The sequence below is a fragment of the Esox lucius genome, chromosome 20 (genome assembly GCF_011004845.1).
Source record: "Esox lucius isolate fEsoLuc1 chromosome 20, fEsoLuc1.pri, whole genome shotgun sequence".
Classification (NCBI taxonomy): Eukaryota; Metazoa; Chordata; class Actinopteri; order Esociformes; family Esocidae; genus Esox; species Esox lucius.
In genome coordinates this window covers 40,687,942-40,705,027 of record NC_047588.1, presented here as the reverse complement: position 1 = coordinate 40,705,027, position 17,086 = coordinate 40,687,942, and the positions used below count along the sequence as shown (strand labels likewise).

The 17,086-nt window shown below is 44.4% G+C and overlaps 1 protein-coding gene across 2 annotated transcripts in view; it reads right to left on the bottom strand.

Annotated features, from left to right (window-relative positions):
• Positions 1–44: 44 nt before the first annotated feature.
• The window catches only part of ptprna (protein tyrosine phosphatase receptor type Na), a 40,628-nt gene continuing 23,586 nt past the window's right edge, over positions 45–17,086 (bottom strand). For both annotated transcript variants that reach the window (XM_034288808.1, XM_020041288.3), the window contains 11 exons: positions 9,857–10,066; positions 5,481–5,708; positions 4,963–5,110; positions 4,463–4,536; positions 4,203–4,280; positions 3,779–3,898; positions 2,807–2,973; positions 1,773–1,826; positions 1,600–1,664; positions 1,307–1,380; positions 45–1,123 (listed from right to left, as the gene is read on the bottom strand). In XM_034288808.1, coding sequence (XP_034144699.1) covers positions 1,052–1,123; positions 1,307–1,380; positions 1,600–1,664; positions 1,773–1,826; positions 2,807–2,973; positions 3,779–3,898; positions 4,203–4,280; positions 4,463–4,536; positions 4,963–5,110; positions 5,481–5,708; positions 9,857–10,066 — 1,290 coding nt within the window. In that variant the 3' untranslated portion in view covers positions 45–1,051. The remainder of the gene's footprint in view (positions 1,124–1,306; positions 1,381–1,599; positions 1,665–1,772; positions 1,827–2,806; positions 2,974–3,778; positions 3,899–4,202; positions 4,281–4,462; positions 4,537–4,962; positions 5,111–5,480; positions 5,709–9,856; positions 10,067–17,086) is intronic.

Sequence of the window (17,086 nt, the reverse complement as noted above, 5' to 3'; positions counted from 1 at the left end):
ATTATGGGATGGCAACAGGAAATGACACACTGATAACTCTGTGCTGTTGCACCACGTCACTATATAGATTTAATTACATACATCAAGTTAAAAATATTTTTATATTCGTTTTCTATGTGTTTGCTACATGAATAAACAGAAATTAATTAGGTGAACTATTTACAGTGATCACAGAGGGGTGTAGAGTCACAGAGAAGACACTAACGGTCAATGATTCCGAGCAGATGTGTATGATTGGCCAATCAGTGACCGTTACTAGATGAATACAGATTCCTTGTAGAAGTGAAGCACAAGGGTAGGGTTACAGTTTAAACGACTGTCATGTTTTGGAGGCATACACAACACGCCCCCCATAGAAACACTGCTCTGACACACGTACAATATCCCTCTTAACCACACTCACTGCCTCCGTCTTCAGTCATAAAATGAGTAGTGGGCCTCATATGCTGTGTGGTGCTGTGTAGATGGATGCTACTGTATCTAAAGGACAAGGACTAGTTCTGAACAACATCTTCACGACCACAAATCAGGGCGGAGCATGGCCTTTATGGAAATCTCTCCAGTGAGATGTGTTTGAGACTGACAGACAGCTGTGGGAAGGAGATGGGATCCTGGTATTTTGTTTGCCTGGCACAGTCCACACCAAAAGGTTTCACCGTAATGGTACTGGAATATTTCTAAATGTCCCTATGAGAATAATCTACTGCAGCGTTTCCCAAAACTCTCGTGGAGTTTTCTTAGTCACGTATTTCCAAAAACATAAAGGTTTGCCAGGGAAAACCATGGGGAGATTACTAAAACACTAACCGACAGGATTCTTGGGAACACATTTCATTTGGATACTGTATTTAAAATAAAGTACTCTGACAAAGGTTTTTCTCCCTGATTGTATCAGAATGTTCATGAATAGACCTAATTTGGCAGGTGTAGAAGAGACACCCTTTGGGGGAAGGGGGGGGGGCATCCTGTTCTCAGGCCTCCACTTCCTCCATGCGTCCGGTTTACCCACTGGGGATGTGGCACAGATGGTGGGCAGGGACGGATCCAGAGCTCACTGTGGCAGAGCCTTCAGGATGGCATTGACCTCCTCCGCCACCGCTGTCAGAGCAAACTCAAACTGACCCTGAGACAGACACACACACACACACACAAAAACATGATGTTAAATGTGGTTCAGGCCCTGAGGGAGGACCGACAAACACACACCAAAACATGAGGTAAAACATGTTTGAGGCCCTGAGAGAGAGAAATCATCAGAGACACACCAAAATATGAGGTAAAACGCGGTTGAGGCCCTATCCTGTACCTTGGTGCGCACCAGGCTCGGCCTCTGGTCTCTAATATGCTCCAAAGTGGCAGCGATGTCAATCTCCTTCACACCTGAAAACACAGATGGAGACATGCCTGTTGCGGTGTGCTGTAGGAACACTGATCACACGGTCTTCAACTGGACTACGGTGAAAAGGACAAGCTATTCAAGTCAAAAAGGTTTCACTTCTGGGGATTTCATATTGAAATAAACTCCAGAATTGGCTGATTCCCGGTTCTAAACCAGAAGGTCAGACTACACCTGAAGATGTCAGGCAGATTGATGCTCACCCTTTGCCATGCGATTTAGGACCATGTCGATTAGTATATAGGTTCCAGTTCTACCGGTCCCATCACTACATGAAACAGGGAAAACACACAGCACAGACATTCAGAACAGTGGACTGACTGTGAATGAACGACAGGAAGTCAGTGTGTGTGAATAACTTGAGACGCCTGTTCACCTGCAGTGGACGATAATGGGGCAGGATCGACCTCTGTAGCACTTATTGACCTTCCTGGTGGAGGTATTCAAGGAGGAGGAACAGCAGGAGGCACAAAGGGGGAGGAGGGTGAAAGAGGAGGGAGGGGGAAAGAGGAGTGGAGAGGGAAAGAGAGGGAGGGACATTTAATTAGAGTCAACGTTGGACGCTGCAAACACAAAATGACTGTCACAGTTCTGCTGTGCAGGTCTTTACATATACAGAGAAACAGCCAGGGGCCGCTGAGGAGCAAAGGTCAGTCAGTACACAGGTACACTGGCGAACGAATACACCCCAAGAGGGAAGGGAGGAGGGAGGGAGGGAGGGAGGGGAGGGCGAAGGATGGACGACACGGCCTCGTTGACTCCTGCTGCAGTCACATCCGCCAATGATCATTTTTGTGACTATGCAACTGGACCCAGACTACTAGCTGCAAATCACAAAGATGACACTGGGAGATGTGGGAAGCCCCCGCGTCACCAGGCTGACCACTCAAAACCATGGCAAATGTACACAGCACAGCTTCAATGACACTGCCTTGGAGTGGAACAGGGAGGCTACGGGAGAGCTAATATACACGGCATCTCTGGTTACAGGCTACTGGAGCCCATACAGCAAAATTAGGGACATATAATAGGTAGGTGGGCCACATATTTGGCGGAAATTATATAAACACCAGCTGGGTTAGATCTGAAAACTTTGTGAACATTCCAAGAAAAACAGGTTGAAAGACTCAGGAGGAATCAGGAGGACATGAGCAGGAAATCTCCATCCAACCAGGACTTCATAGAACATTTTTGGGAATGTTACCTAAACTATGCCACTCGTACATAGCCTAAACTCTAGTGGCTGGTTTCACAGACACAGATTAAGCCTAGTCTAGGACCATAAGGACAAGCTCAATTGAGTTTTCTGTTGAACTTTAGTTTTTAGTCCTGGACTAGGCTTGATCTGTGTCTGTGAAATCAGCCCTAAAGCCGTTAGAGCCAGCTTGGCTAACAGTTTGCCTGCAGTACCTGCGGAAGTCCAGCAGAGGGCGCGTGGAGGTGGGGATTCCGTTGGCAGGCCAGCTGAGCAGATGGAACTGGGTGAGAGTCCGGGTCTCCTGGGTTTGAACGTTCTTCAGATAGAAACTACGAACCAGGAAGTCCTTACACCAGATGTGTTCAGAGACCAAGTTCACCTGGTGGGGAAAAGACAGCAAAGCATCATAAAGGCTTGTATATGCTTACAGTAAAAACAACTCTGGTATGCTCCTACATTGAATTTGTTTGCAGACAATGTTTCCACCTGAACTGGAGCTTTGTCAGGTCACACAACCCCCTGAACCACACCTCCTTAAATAACCTTTGTAAGACGTGGATCTGGTCGATCATATTAGTAAAGACCGGGTCCAGGCAGTTGACATTCAACCATCAGTGTTATGCAGTGTAGGCTAAATAAAAAGGCCAGTGCCCTTCGAAGCAACAGGTTTAATGTCTAGGTCCTCGTTTAGAAGTGCTCAAGAATTGAACGCGAATCCATTCATTGGCACTGGAGGATATCGTTCCCAGTCTCACAGAAAATTAACAACACTGGACTTGGATGTGCATATTCTCTCTTTTTTTGTTGTTGTTGCTTTCTGAATATTATCAATAGTGTGTTTTGGTTTTTCAAAATTGTTAGTAAAATCCTCGATACTGATCATACTTACATTCCATTACCTCTTTCATTCAAAACTATGTAAAATAAATACAGTATCTCAGTATTTGATGATCAATTAGTAACAGTGAGCACAATCTTATCCAAAAGATGTGTATATGTTCTATGAACATCTTATTTTTCAATGTGAAACGTGTCTTTCTACAAGACACACCGATGTCCAGCCTGGTTTGTTGCACTCAGTCATGTGGTGAAGTATTACCACACGCTTGTGAATCGTACCAAAGTGACTACAAACCAAACAGTAAATACACACAGATGGCCAGCCATAGATATCGCCTGCTCACCTCGTAGATGTGGTAGAGGGCGGAGCCCTCGTCAGGCCAGTAGCGGACACACTGAGTCTCCCCATCTTCGACCAGCGCGGTCGTCATGACGATCACCGTGCAGCCGTTCTCCCACACCATCTGGGGGAGCAACAGCAGAGCGACGTCGGCCCGTTACAGTGTGAATAACAGCAGTCACCATGGACCGTGTCCAAAGTGCCAGAGCTTCGCCGCGGTATTCAGACATAATCACGTAAGAGGGCTGGATGTACTGTCCATCATTTTCCACATTCGTCCACATTATGTCCAGGTAAAATGTATCCAGACGGGGAAAGGTGACACTTCGTTACATGTTTCCTGTTTGCTGGAAAGTTGTTCTGCAACTGGGTGATCACATTCAAATTCGGTAGCAGTAAAGGCTTCCTCTGAGTTCTGATGTACTGACCTGCCAGAAGTCTGAGACGGTGTGTGCCATTGGACCCTGGGTGGCGATGTAGGCTGGCAGTCGAGGGTCGTGGTCAATCTGCCATTCACAAAAAAAGGTAATTATAACGGTTGTCATTTGTCTGATACCATCAAAGGGAGAATATCCCATGAGCGGTAAGTGAGCAGGAGACATGGATCTTCCTGAGGCGTACTGAAGAGCTGGCTAACAGGATTTAACCTCATCTTGCCTTAGAACTGAGATACTGGAGACCTGCTTACTATGATGCTGGCGTTGATGTAGTCTTCTTTGGTGGCGTTGACCTCAGCTTTCAGTTTAACTCGGGAGTGATCGTCTGGGAGGAAACACCAGAACAAGGCATGGAGGAGGTTAGAAGAAAGATCAATTCAGTCCGTTTAACATCAACTAGGCAAGGAAGGAAGAAACCTTCAGAGGACTCTGAAAGGACACTTAAGATACTCCAATGGACATGAACCATCTTATTTTTATATAATCAGCTTCATCTATCACCATCATCTACTCTTTAGCTCTAGCCCTCACCACCCGTTCAATCCATAAGCTGCCCTCTCAGTCTCCTTTTGAGGCAGCTATCAAAGACGTCATGATGTATTCTGATGTATTCCTTCATATTTTTAACTCTTGAAATGCTTTGCATATTCCTTCCAATTCTTATTCTCCTCATTATTACAGTGAGCCGGTAACCCGTTTCTGGAGCCAATCCTGTCAGGTGACGGGTCTCAGTGGGGTGTGTGGAACTCACATGGCAGGGAATCAGAGCAGCGGTTCTTCTCCAGGTTCTGTTGGCTCTGAGCCACGGTTACAGCGCTGGGCTCCGCCTGGTAGGAGCACAGTGCCTCCCACTCCTTCAGGAGACGGTCTTTATTCCTCAGGTGGTCCTCCATGTAGGCCTGGGGGAAGAGAGGAGCGCCAACGTTCACCCCAGGGTTTTGGGTAACTACCCATCAGGTACATACATACGGGGCAGACAAGGATTATATTAAAGCCTGGCAACATCGGGCCACAAACACTATCCCAATGTGGGCCGGGCTCCTGGCCGCAGACCACACCCCTTCCTCGACTGAAAAGAATGCTCCCTATCACGTGAGAGACATCCGATCTGCATCCAGGAAACCAAGCACGCCTTTAACATCACAGAGTTACGCCAATGGATGGATCAAATTTTCACGTGTCTCTGGCCCATGAGTGTCACATTATGACTTTATTAACGTATGGCGTTCACTTCCTAGACTGGACCCGCCCCCTAGCCCGGATACTGACCAGGATCATGTGTCCTGTGGAGATGTCCATGTTGGACTGGGCCGGCTCCTCGCTCCAGGATGGGGTGCTGCTGTGCGAGGAGGGGCTGTGTTGGGGGCCGTCGCTGAACTGGGAGGAGACACTGCTGACCCTGGATGTGTCCGTGCCCCGGCGCCCCCCGGCGCCCACCGCCACCGTCTCCTGCCGGCTGAACGACGTCTTGGCTGCCATGTGCTGTCTGCAGAGCTCCTGGGGACCACACAACCAATCAGTCCAATGTTTTGAAACCGATCCATACAGCGGACTGAATGAAAACGTTCCGGGAAAACAACAAGACGTTACAGTTGTACGGTATTACAAGGAACAAGAAACCTTTGAGGTTTTGAGGTTTGAAAAAAGTTGTTCACTATATACGACAGACAGAGAACTGTAATAACATGTAATAATGGCTTTTATAACCTGTTATAATATTGTAGTAACACAGCTATGACACTTATGTAGACTTTGTGTCAACATATATTGTGAATTTACAACGCTATATAAAGATTTCATAACCCACAGAAATTACTACCCAAGGCAAACCTCTCAAACACCTTTGTAAACAAGCTGAACAAAAATATGAATGTTACAAATGATAAATATTTATTTATTTCTCTGAGTTATGGTTCACAAAAAATCAGCCAATTGAAATGAATTAATTGATTTCACCCGTGGCGGGGGAATACAGATCCTTGGGTTTGTTAATACAGCTCATGAAATATGGGTCCAACCCTGTTTACATGTATGTCCAGAAATGTGCCATATTTTTTGTAATTGTAACTGTGAATGTATTTATTTCCGACAACCTTTGGGACTGATACTGATATTATTCTGATAGTCACAATGCTTCCTGACAGTATCAAAAAGTGCATAGAAATATATAACACCACAAGATGTCAGATGTTATTGCATACTGTGGCTATCCGATCGTATAAAGCGTTACCAAAGAGTATTCTGATGTTGATCAAACCCTACAGAAATGTTCATTGATTACAATTATTCTCCAAAACCATCTCAAATGAATATGAAAACTCAAAACTGCGAAGAAAACAGTAAAACAATCACTGTGGTCTTGTGTAATTCACATTCCGTGGTTAAAATCACCTTCATTTTCTAAAGATAATTACGGTTAATCAACAGCTACTAACAAACAAGCATTTGACAATATAAAGGTGCTGGTCATAAAATTAGAATATCATCAAAAAGATAATTTATTTCAGTAATTCCATTCAAAAAGTGAAACTTGTATAATGTATACATTCATTCCACACAGACTGATATATTTCAAGTGTTTATTTATTTTTATTTTGATGATTATAACTGACAACTAATGAAAACCCCAAATTCAGTATCTCAGAAAATTTGAATATTGTGAAAAGGTTCAATATTGAAGACACCTGGTGCCACACTCTAATCAGCTAATTAATCCAAAACACCTGCAAAGGCCTTTAAATGGTCTCTCAGTCAAGTTCTGTAGGCAATACAATCATGGGGAAGACTTGACCGCAGTCCAAAAGACGACCATTGACACCTTGCACAAGGAGGGCAAGACACAAAAGGTCATTTCTAAAGAGGCTGGCTGTTCACAGAGCTCTGTGTCCAAGCTCATTAATAGAGAGGCAAAGGGAAGGAAAAGATGTGGTAGAAAAAAGTGTACAAGCAATAGGGATAACCGCACCCTGGAGAGGATTGTGAAACAAAACCCATTCAAAAATGTGGGGGAGATTCACAAAGAGTGGACTGCAGCTGGAGTCAGTGCTTCAAGAACCACCACGCACAGACGTATGCAAGACATGGGTTTCAGCTGTCGCATTCCTTGTGTCAAGCCACTCTTGAACAAGACACAGCGTCAGAAGCGTCTCGCCTGGGCTAAAGACAAAAAGGACTGGACTGCTGCTGAGTCATGTTCTCTGATGAAAGTAAATGTTGCATTTCCTTTGGAAATCAAGGTCTATATATACTTGAGGTAGTATATAGAGATTGAACAGAAGCGGTCCAAGAACTGATCCCTGTGGAACTCCGCATGTCATAGCCACCCTATCAGATTCATGATTACCAATGGTGACAAAGTAACTCCGGCCATCTAGATAAGATCTGAACCAATCAAGGACTGTCCCGGAGAGCCCTACCCAATTTTCCAGCTTATCTATAAGTGTTCTATGATCTACAGTGTCAAATGCTGCACTGAGATCTAATAGAACCAGAACTGTTATTTTATCATAATCAGTATTCAGCCGTATATCATTTAAAACTTTAAACAGGACCGTTTCAGTACTGTGGTGAGTATGGAAACCTGACAGAAATTTGAGTTGATTGAAGACAACTTTCTCAAAGATCTTGACTATAAAAGGGAGATGTGATACAGGTCTATAGTTGTTCATTATAGATGCATCCAGTGTTCTCTTTTTTAATAGGTGCTTAATGGCAGCTGTTTTTAGAGACGTTGGGAAAATGCCTGATTGTAGAGAGCTATTAACTATTTGCTGCAGGTCCATTGTTATAGAGTACAATATATTTTTTGTCTGATGCCAGTGTCGGGACAGCATGTAGAAGCTTTAAGATGTCTAACTGTTTCTTCTAGAGATTTTTGATCAATTGTATTATAATGCGACATAATAACCAAGTTATGTCTTGGTGGTCGTGGTGACGGTACAAAGTCCTTGTTAGACTGTGTAGTTCTGTGTAGTTTTCACTAAAGAAACACGCAAATTCATTACATTTCACAGTGGACATGAGTTCTGATGCCATCTGCTTTATTGGGTTTGTAAGCTTGTCGACCATGACAAATAGAGTGCGGGTATCGTTGATATTCTTGTTGATCATTCCCAATAAATGTTGCTGTCTGGCCCTGTGTAACTCATAGTTGAAGCTACCAAGGCTTTGTTTATAGATGTCATAGTGGATTTGAAGTTTAGTTTTCCTCCACTTACATTCTGCTTTCCTACATTCTCTTTTCAGGGTTCTTACCATCATGGTGGTTCTCCATGGTGTTTTCTGTTTGCTCATAGTTTTCTTTACCTTTACAACACCATCCATCACATTCAATATTTTGGCATAAAAATGATCCAGGAGTACATCAACGGAGTCAGCACTTATTGTTGGAGAGATATCTATGGCTTCCATAAACTGAGCATTGGTACTCTCATTAATGTACCTTTTCTTAACACAAACAGAGTTTACTGGAACATTCAGGGTGATAAGTGAATCAAAAAAGACACAAAAATTATCAGACAGGGCCAAGTCTTTAACCATGACAGAGGAAATATTGAGATCTTTAAAGATAACCAGATCTAGAATGTGGCCTTGAGTGTGTGTACGCTCTTTCACAAGTTGAGTGAGATCAAAAGTGTCAAGTAGTGCAAAAAGTTATTTGGCATTATTGTCTGTACTATTATCTATGTGGATGTTAAAATCCCCTGTAATAATAAATGAGTTATAATCAACTGATATAACAGAGTAGTTCAGAAAAATCATCAATAAAATTTGCAGAATATCGTGGAGGTCTGTAAATGGTTAAAACAGAATTTTGGGGGTACCCTTCAATGTAAAACAGAGGTATTCAAAATAAATAAAATTACCACGTGTATTTTCTTTGCTCTTGAATGTATCTTTGAAAGGGCAGCCACTCCTCCTCCTTTCCTACCATTTCAACACATATTCATTTTTCGGGTGCTGTAGTAGAACTACAATCTTCTGTTTCAGTGAGAAACATAAAATCTAGGTTGTAGGATATTATAATGTAATTTACCAAGAATTATTTGTTGGCGAGGGATCTGATATTAAGTAACGCCAGCTTAATAGATATAATAGGGGTTCCTGGACTAGTAGGTTGACGTGTTACAGTTAACAGATTAGATAAGTTTACTTTATGGGTTGCATGCTCACGGTTCCTTCTATTTCTAATCAACACAGTAATAGAGATACTGGGCCCTAGATTGTACTCAGAACAGTCGGCATTGCTATTTTCACAATAGCAGGGACCCGAAGCACATCACCGAGTATATTCTGTGCTCTGTGGAAATAAAGGACAAGGTTGTTGACGATGTGGCAGTTGTCTAAGCAATCGTTTTACACCGGTGGGAGGAGTGGGACATAGGGAAAGATGAGCTCTGCTTTCTTTGGTTAGAACTAGCTGCCTGATTGGTGAGTGTGGTGGTGGTGGGGGGGGGTGGGGTGAAATCAATCGAGTACAAGGTGAAAGCGAAAACCTGCGGACACTCGGCCCTCTGTGGAACCGGTTCGACACCTCTGCTATAGATCCTTCATTGAATAACACAGTGTGGACTGCTTTAAGCTCTCCTGCCCGACAGTTTATACTGCTGGGGTGCCGATTCAACCTTGGTCATCTGCGGTCCCACCTGGTAGTCGAAGTGGGTCTCGGGTCCAGCCTCTGGTCCCAGGCCCAGTTTCCCGCTGGCCAGATGCTGGGCGTGGTGTCTGAGACAGGCGACGGTCAGCGCCACCACCAGGATACCGCCAACACACGCCATGGACACCAGCGTTAGGACCAGCCCACTGGAGCCCTCCCTCACCCGCGTGGCGTGGGGGAGGCCATGAGCATCACTCCTCTGTCGTGGGAATGTGGGGGGAGGAGAAAAGTGATAAAAAGAGATCAGTTATGTCAGCATAGTTGTTTATAGAGGTGTCGTTAACAAGTTGTCTTCAGAGTGATATCTATAAAAATGTCTGTCTTTGCTCCATTATAAAATGTTGTTTACAATCTGCCTCCAAAGTGTTTATTATAATGATCTCTGTCTTTGCTCCATTATATAATGTTGTTTACAATCTGTCTTCAGAGTGTTGGGTATGATGTCGGTCCCTCTTCCATTATAGAATGTTGTTTAGATGTTAGTGGTCTTAAGAGTGTTGACTACCAGGCTGTCTGTTTCAGTCCTAATAACAGAGCAGTACACTCTGAAGACAGAGGGAGAATTCTGGAGGAGGATTAGAGGGTGTGTTTGTGTGGTACCACAGGCAGAGTGAAGGGCCAGCCCTCCTACACCACACACTGTTCTCCCTCACTCCTCTCCTCCACCACACACTGTTCTCCCTCACTCCTTTCCTCCACCACACTGTTCTCCCTCACTCCTCTCCTCCACCACACACTGTTCTCCCTCACTCCTCTCCTCCACCACACACTGTTCTCCCTCACTCCTCTCCTCCACCACACACTGTTCTCCCTCACTCCTCTCCTCCACCACACTGTTCTCCCTCACTCCTCTCCTCCACCACACACTGTTCTCCCTCACTCCTCTCCTCCACCACACACTGTTCTCCCTCACTCCTCTCCTCCACCACACTGTTCTCCCTCACTCCTCTCCTCCACCACACACTGTTCTCCCTCACTCCTCTCCTCCACCACACACTGTTCTCCCTCACTCCTCTCCTACACCACACACTGTTCTCCCTCACCCCTTTCCTCCACCACACTGTTCTCCCTCACTCCTCTCCTCCACCACACACTGTTCTCCCTCACTCCTCTCCTCCACCACACACTGTTCTCCCTCACTCCTCTCCTCCACCACACACTGTTCTCCCTCACTCCTCTCCTCCACCACACACTGTTCTCCCTCACTCCTCTCCTCCACCACACACTGTTCTCCCTCACTCCTCTCCTCCACCACACACTGTTCTCCCACATTCCTCTCCTCCACCACACACTGTTCTCCCTCACTCCTCTCCTCCACCACACACTGTTCTCCCACATTCCTCTCCTCCACCACACACTGCTCTCCCACACTCCTCTCCTCCACCACACATTTTTCGAAACATTTTTAGTAAACAGACTGGATGTCAGCAACTTGAGTGTCTAATTACTGTGGCAAGTGACACGTCAACCCCCCCCCCCCCCACACACACACACACTCACAATTCCACTTACACGCTCACAAATGCACATGGCCCCACATTCACACACCCACACACACACACACAAGCTGTCACGTGCTGACTCTCATGGCACTGCTCTCCCAAACAATTAGTGAAAGTCTTCACCTCCCCAGCTGAGCAAGGTTTAGCGAGGGAGAAAAGATTCTGCTACTGCTGTTGGCCTAATCACTACAATCAGAAGGAACTCCCTCAGCCTCACCTTGACCTACCACTCAGAGAGTGAGAGAGAAGGCAAGAGAGAGGACCCTGTTTAGGTTGCCATGGCGATCTAGGACCCTCAGAAGGGGAGGACAGGGCAATGTGCTGCCGTGGCAACAGAGGAATGCAAGGTGTAATTTTTGGTGGTCAGGGGGAGGGCCCAGGAGAGCTGTTGTAGCTGGGAGCCCATAAACTGCTGCTTCAACTTACAGACAACCTGGTCAGCATCTCTCTCTTTTTCTCTCTCTTTCCAACCTTCTCTCCTTCCTCTTCTCTATTATCTCTCTCTCAACCTCACTCTCTTTCTCTCACCCTGCCCTTTCTCACTCTCCTTCCCTCCTTCCCTCTATCAAATCAATTTCCAGGGTCTCTCTCCTTGGAATGTTCCCAGGAGGGGGATTGGGGGAGGGAAGGAGGAGGATGAGTGGGCGGGGGGATGGATGGGGGTTCAGGGTGGGACTCCTCACCTGCTCCTCTGGAGGGGCCACAGAAGGATGAACCTATCCCAAATGGCACCATACTCTCCATAGACTCAGATCAAATGTAGGGCACTCTAAAGTAAACAGGGCACGATTAGGGACAGGGCAGGAGAGTGACAGGTCTTTAGACCGGAGCAGAGGAGCCGGCAGGAGAAATAAGTCGTTTGTGGACAGGAGGACAAAGGCCCCCCCAGGGCCAGACCAGAGCAGCCTCACTAACACGGAGCCTGGGGAGGGGCGGGGGGGCGGGGGGGGGCGGGGGTGGGGGGGTGGGGGACGAGGACTGTGAGTAAAGACGAGATAGACTGTTGGGTAGAGGGGGGTGGAGGAGAGGACAGCACCAGGAGAGGGGGGGTTAGAAGGTGCATGGAGTTTTGGAAGTGTCTGGAAGATAAGGTGACAACACTCATTTTTACTCAATCAGCCGATGCTCTAATCCAGAGGACTTTACAGTTAATGCGGTACAGAATCCGCACAGCTCAGTAATAGGAAGTACACTACTCAGCTAATTAAAAGGCAAAGGTCAGTGCTGGGAGGAACACTATACAAATACATGCTACGCATGAGTTCACTAAAGGCATTGGGGACTTATTTGTGGGTTGGCTGCTGACTTATTTTAGGTACTCTTTGAAATGTAGGTTTCCAGGTGCTTTCTCAGGTTTGGTATGCAACAGCCCGACAGTGGCTGAACGACAAACCTGGATAGGGATGTAGGCTGTGAGCATTGCCTGAAGGCAGGCAAGCACCTTGGTCATGTAGCGGACGCAAGCTTCAACTGGAAGCCAGTGCAGTGAGTGGAGGATAATGGGACATGGGAGAACTTGGGAATACCACGCAGGCTGTGGAATTCTGGATAAGTAGCATGGATTTGGAGGCATACGCCAGAAAACCCTACCAACATTGAATTGCTGTTGCCCGCACGTGACATGACAAGTGCCAGGACTGGGGTGGCACTTGTTATTGTGGTGATCCCTTTGTGTGGTAAGATCTCTACGAATGTTGTAGAGCATGAACCTGCAGGAGTGAGTCACCGCCACGATGTTTGGGGAGAATGATAAGGTGTTGTTCTGAGTGAGATAACAGAAGAGTTGGTTACAGTGCGCTCAAGTGTCTTTGAAAGAAAAAGACACAAGGGATAGTGGTCTGCAGTTAAGGACGTCTGATGGGTCAAATGTTGGTTACTTTAGGAGGGGAGAGACTCAGGCCATCTTGAAGTCAGGGGGGCACAGCCAGTGGTCAGGGATAAGTTGATGAGGGAGGCGAGGAAGGGGAAAAGGTCTCCAGATCTGGTCTGAAGGGATGGGGCCAAGTGTGCTTTTTGTCATGGGACCAGATATCACTCTGTTGCAGGATATCATCTGCAGAAAGCTGGGAAAAAGTGATTAATGCATGGACAGGTTTAGTGTGTAAGGGAACAACTGACCCACTAGTTTGAGTAAATGGGGTGCGGCTTTCAACTTTCTTTTTGAAAGTCACCTGCAGAGAAGGAAGTGGGGGGAAGGAAATGGAGGACTTAGAAGAAGGTGGAAAAGAGTTTCCTGGGGTTGGAGAAAGAAGCTTGAAATGTCAAGTGGTAGAAAGTGGCTTTGGCAGCCAATGGACAGGAAGCGAAGGTAGCAAGGAGAGAGGAGAAGACAGGAAGTTCTGACCAAAAAGCTGTCCAAAAGCTTTTAATGATTTTGTAAAATCAAATAGGCAACAGTAAGATACTTGTGTAAAGAGTTTATAGGACTTACTCTCTTACCTTCCTTGAAAAACTTAGCCGAACAATACGCTCAAACAGTCTTTTTTTTGGCGACAGTCTTCATGTGGTCAACAACAAGATGGAGGCTTATATACTCACCATGAAAAGCCTGGCAGTGAATAACGAAAACAAGCCACTTGCTACAATAGCTAACCAATTAACTGGACTTTTGAGAGCACCACAACAATGTCAGCAAACCATCAAAAAAAATAAAAAGAGTATATGCTTCTTCTGAGTAGATCAGCCACGCTCAGGATCCTAAAACACACAGAGCACAAGCAACAAGCCCCCTGCCCATAAAAGGCATATAAAGCCTATAAGATCCCCTAAAAGTTACCATTTCTCCCAATGTTCAAAAGATGCAGGGTCACAGGACCAGGTCCACCCTATAGGACCTCTGACCTCTAACCTGGGACCTTTGTCAGCCACTCACTCACCCACACAGTATGAGCAGATAATCCTATACACCCTCCCCCCAAAGAACCACCCCCCAACACCCTGAAACAGGCTCACCAAAATGTTGATTAACCACATCACCATAGTGATATAAATGCTGAAACCATCTTTTAGGGGTAACCCCGAAAAAGGAGAATAGACTAAATATATGCATTAGAGATCTAGAGATACCAGAGATCGTTCAGTGAACAGACTCAGTGAAAACCATTGAGTCCTAAAATGAGAGTTTTCCTGCATCATTTTATTTACTCCTCTGTTATTCCGGGTAGCTATTGAGATCCGTCCAACACCCCACGGTAGCAATACGGGGGAGGCAACGTTTTTCGGGGTCTTCACTGCTTTCCTGAATTTGGATAGATATCCATTACAGGTAGATAGCAAACTTACATATGCCTGCTTTTCTAATATGTTTCATACATGGGTTTCTCAGTATCTTAAAAGTCGGCTTGTCCAAGAAGTTTTTTTTCTAGCATTTGCCCTCGCCACATTACTTTTATGAATAGCATTATGAATATTTCAGACCTTAACCAGAGATTGGATCTGTTTCTGACTCTTTTATTAGGTGCATGGTTATCTGCTATAGAGGTAAAACTAAAACAGAGTAATCTATTGTAGTGCTGGTTTGGCCTCTGGAATGGCTAAAATTAAGTCAAGGTCATTTTTGTAAAGGTCTTGTAAAAAAACTTGTTCACTAAAATGTTTAAAATGTATTTTAGTGATAGAGCGTGGTTTGGCCTTCTGAATTCTGACATCTTGAAGGCATACAATCGGACAACGGTCGCTGTCTAGGCTAAATTTTTTGGGAACATTTGTCATCATGACAGGTTTTGTTTGGTATGAACACCAGGAAGAGTAGCTGTGGCTGATGGAGGTAGATAATGGGGATCCTAATACCATCCTAAATCCTAATCCTAGACCAGAACATTACATCACCTCTTCCATCACAGACGGCACTGACCCTGTAACCACAGCAACTGCCCCACCTGACATAATCTGAGCAACAACAGGGAGCACACTCACTGTTTAAGCACCTAAAACACAGACCTCCTGAAACAAAGACTGCTGACTGACTGTTTAACCTTCTAAAGCACAGAAACATGGACTGTTTAACCCCCTGAATGACATACATGCTGACTGACTGTTACCCTCATGAAACAATGACTGGCTGGCTGTTTATCCTCCTGAAACAAAGACTGGCTGACTGCTTATCCTCCTGAAACACAGCCTGGCCGACTGCTTACCCTCCTGAAACACAGCCTGGCTGACTGCTTACCCTCCTGAAACAAAGACTGGCTGACTGTTTATCCTCCTGAAACACAGACTGGCTGACTGTATTACCACCTGAAACTCAGACTGGCTGACTGTATTACCACCTGAAACACAGACTGGCTGACTGTATTACCACCTGAAACACAGACTGGCTGACTGTTTATCCTCCTGAAACACAGACTGGCTGACTGTTTATCCTCCTGAAACACAGACTGGCTGACTGTATTACCACCTGAAACACAGACTGGCTGACTGTTTACCCTCCTGGAGTAGAGTATAAGATGTAAAAAAAGTTACACAGAGTAATTACACTGAGTAATCATAGTTAATAACTTCATTGGGGTTGACGATCATCTTTTACTTTTATTAGATAATAACGATAGGCCAAACATATTTAGTCATCATACTGCATATCCATTAAGCAATAATAATCTACTGTGTAATGTTACCTGTCCAAAAAAACTATAATTACCAGACCAAGAATTAAATATATTTTCTTAACCAGGCATATATGACATTTACTGTATTCCTCTGTATTTAACTCTGGTTACAATAAAAATATTATTTTTAATTGTTGAACCATCATTACATTCTGCTAAATATAGAGTGGGGTTAGAAGTATAATAGGTGTATATTAGTTAATTTTATTGTTTAAAAACATATACACAATAATACACAATAATATTCATTATTACTAAATTCCATCAAAAACTATTATACATTTCGCATATTACTCGTTTCCTATTATTTTAGAAGAGTGTTAGGCATCCATCCATCTTGGGATTAGGCATATTTATTTCATTTTGCTGTTGTGGGGTTATGATAAGTGTATTATGTTAAATTTGAGACTACGGAATAATTCTGTAAAATGCTCCATAAAAGAACATCATGTGACCAAACTCGCAATACGTCAAGTATGAAACAAATGGGTTAGTCATTAGGGGTTTTGTAATTCGTTTTAAATTCTTTGGAACCAAAAAGCACTTAACTAAATTGGTTTCTTTAGATCTACATTACGCATTTACAAAACAAGCACTTAACTATGTACAGGATGATTGAAAATGAACTAAGTGGAAAATAAGCAGGTGCAGGCTATTAGCGAACAAGACGTTTTATGGCCCAAGTAGTTTTAACAGTTATACTAGTAGGATATCTAATAACTGCTGTACTTCTTAAATATACGGCATCTGAAAATCAGAGTAAACTAGAAAATTACCTGGATTATGCCCACACCCTATATATAAAAATCAAGCTCATATACATTACACATACACACAAATAATTATGTCAACTACAACATGCTGCCAAAACGCAAATTACGTACAGCATTGTATTTAACCAAAAGCCGGTAAAAATCACAACTTACCAAAATCCATATATATTTGAGCACTGTAGGTCTGCCCCAGAAACAGATGCGGATAATAGGCTCCCATAAAACATAAAAGGAGCTCGTGTGCACTCCCTCTTTCTCGCTTTATATCTCTTCAACTTACGATTCATGACCTGTATCATATTTTAAGTTAGTAGTCTGAGGAGCCCTTATACCATTAATA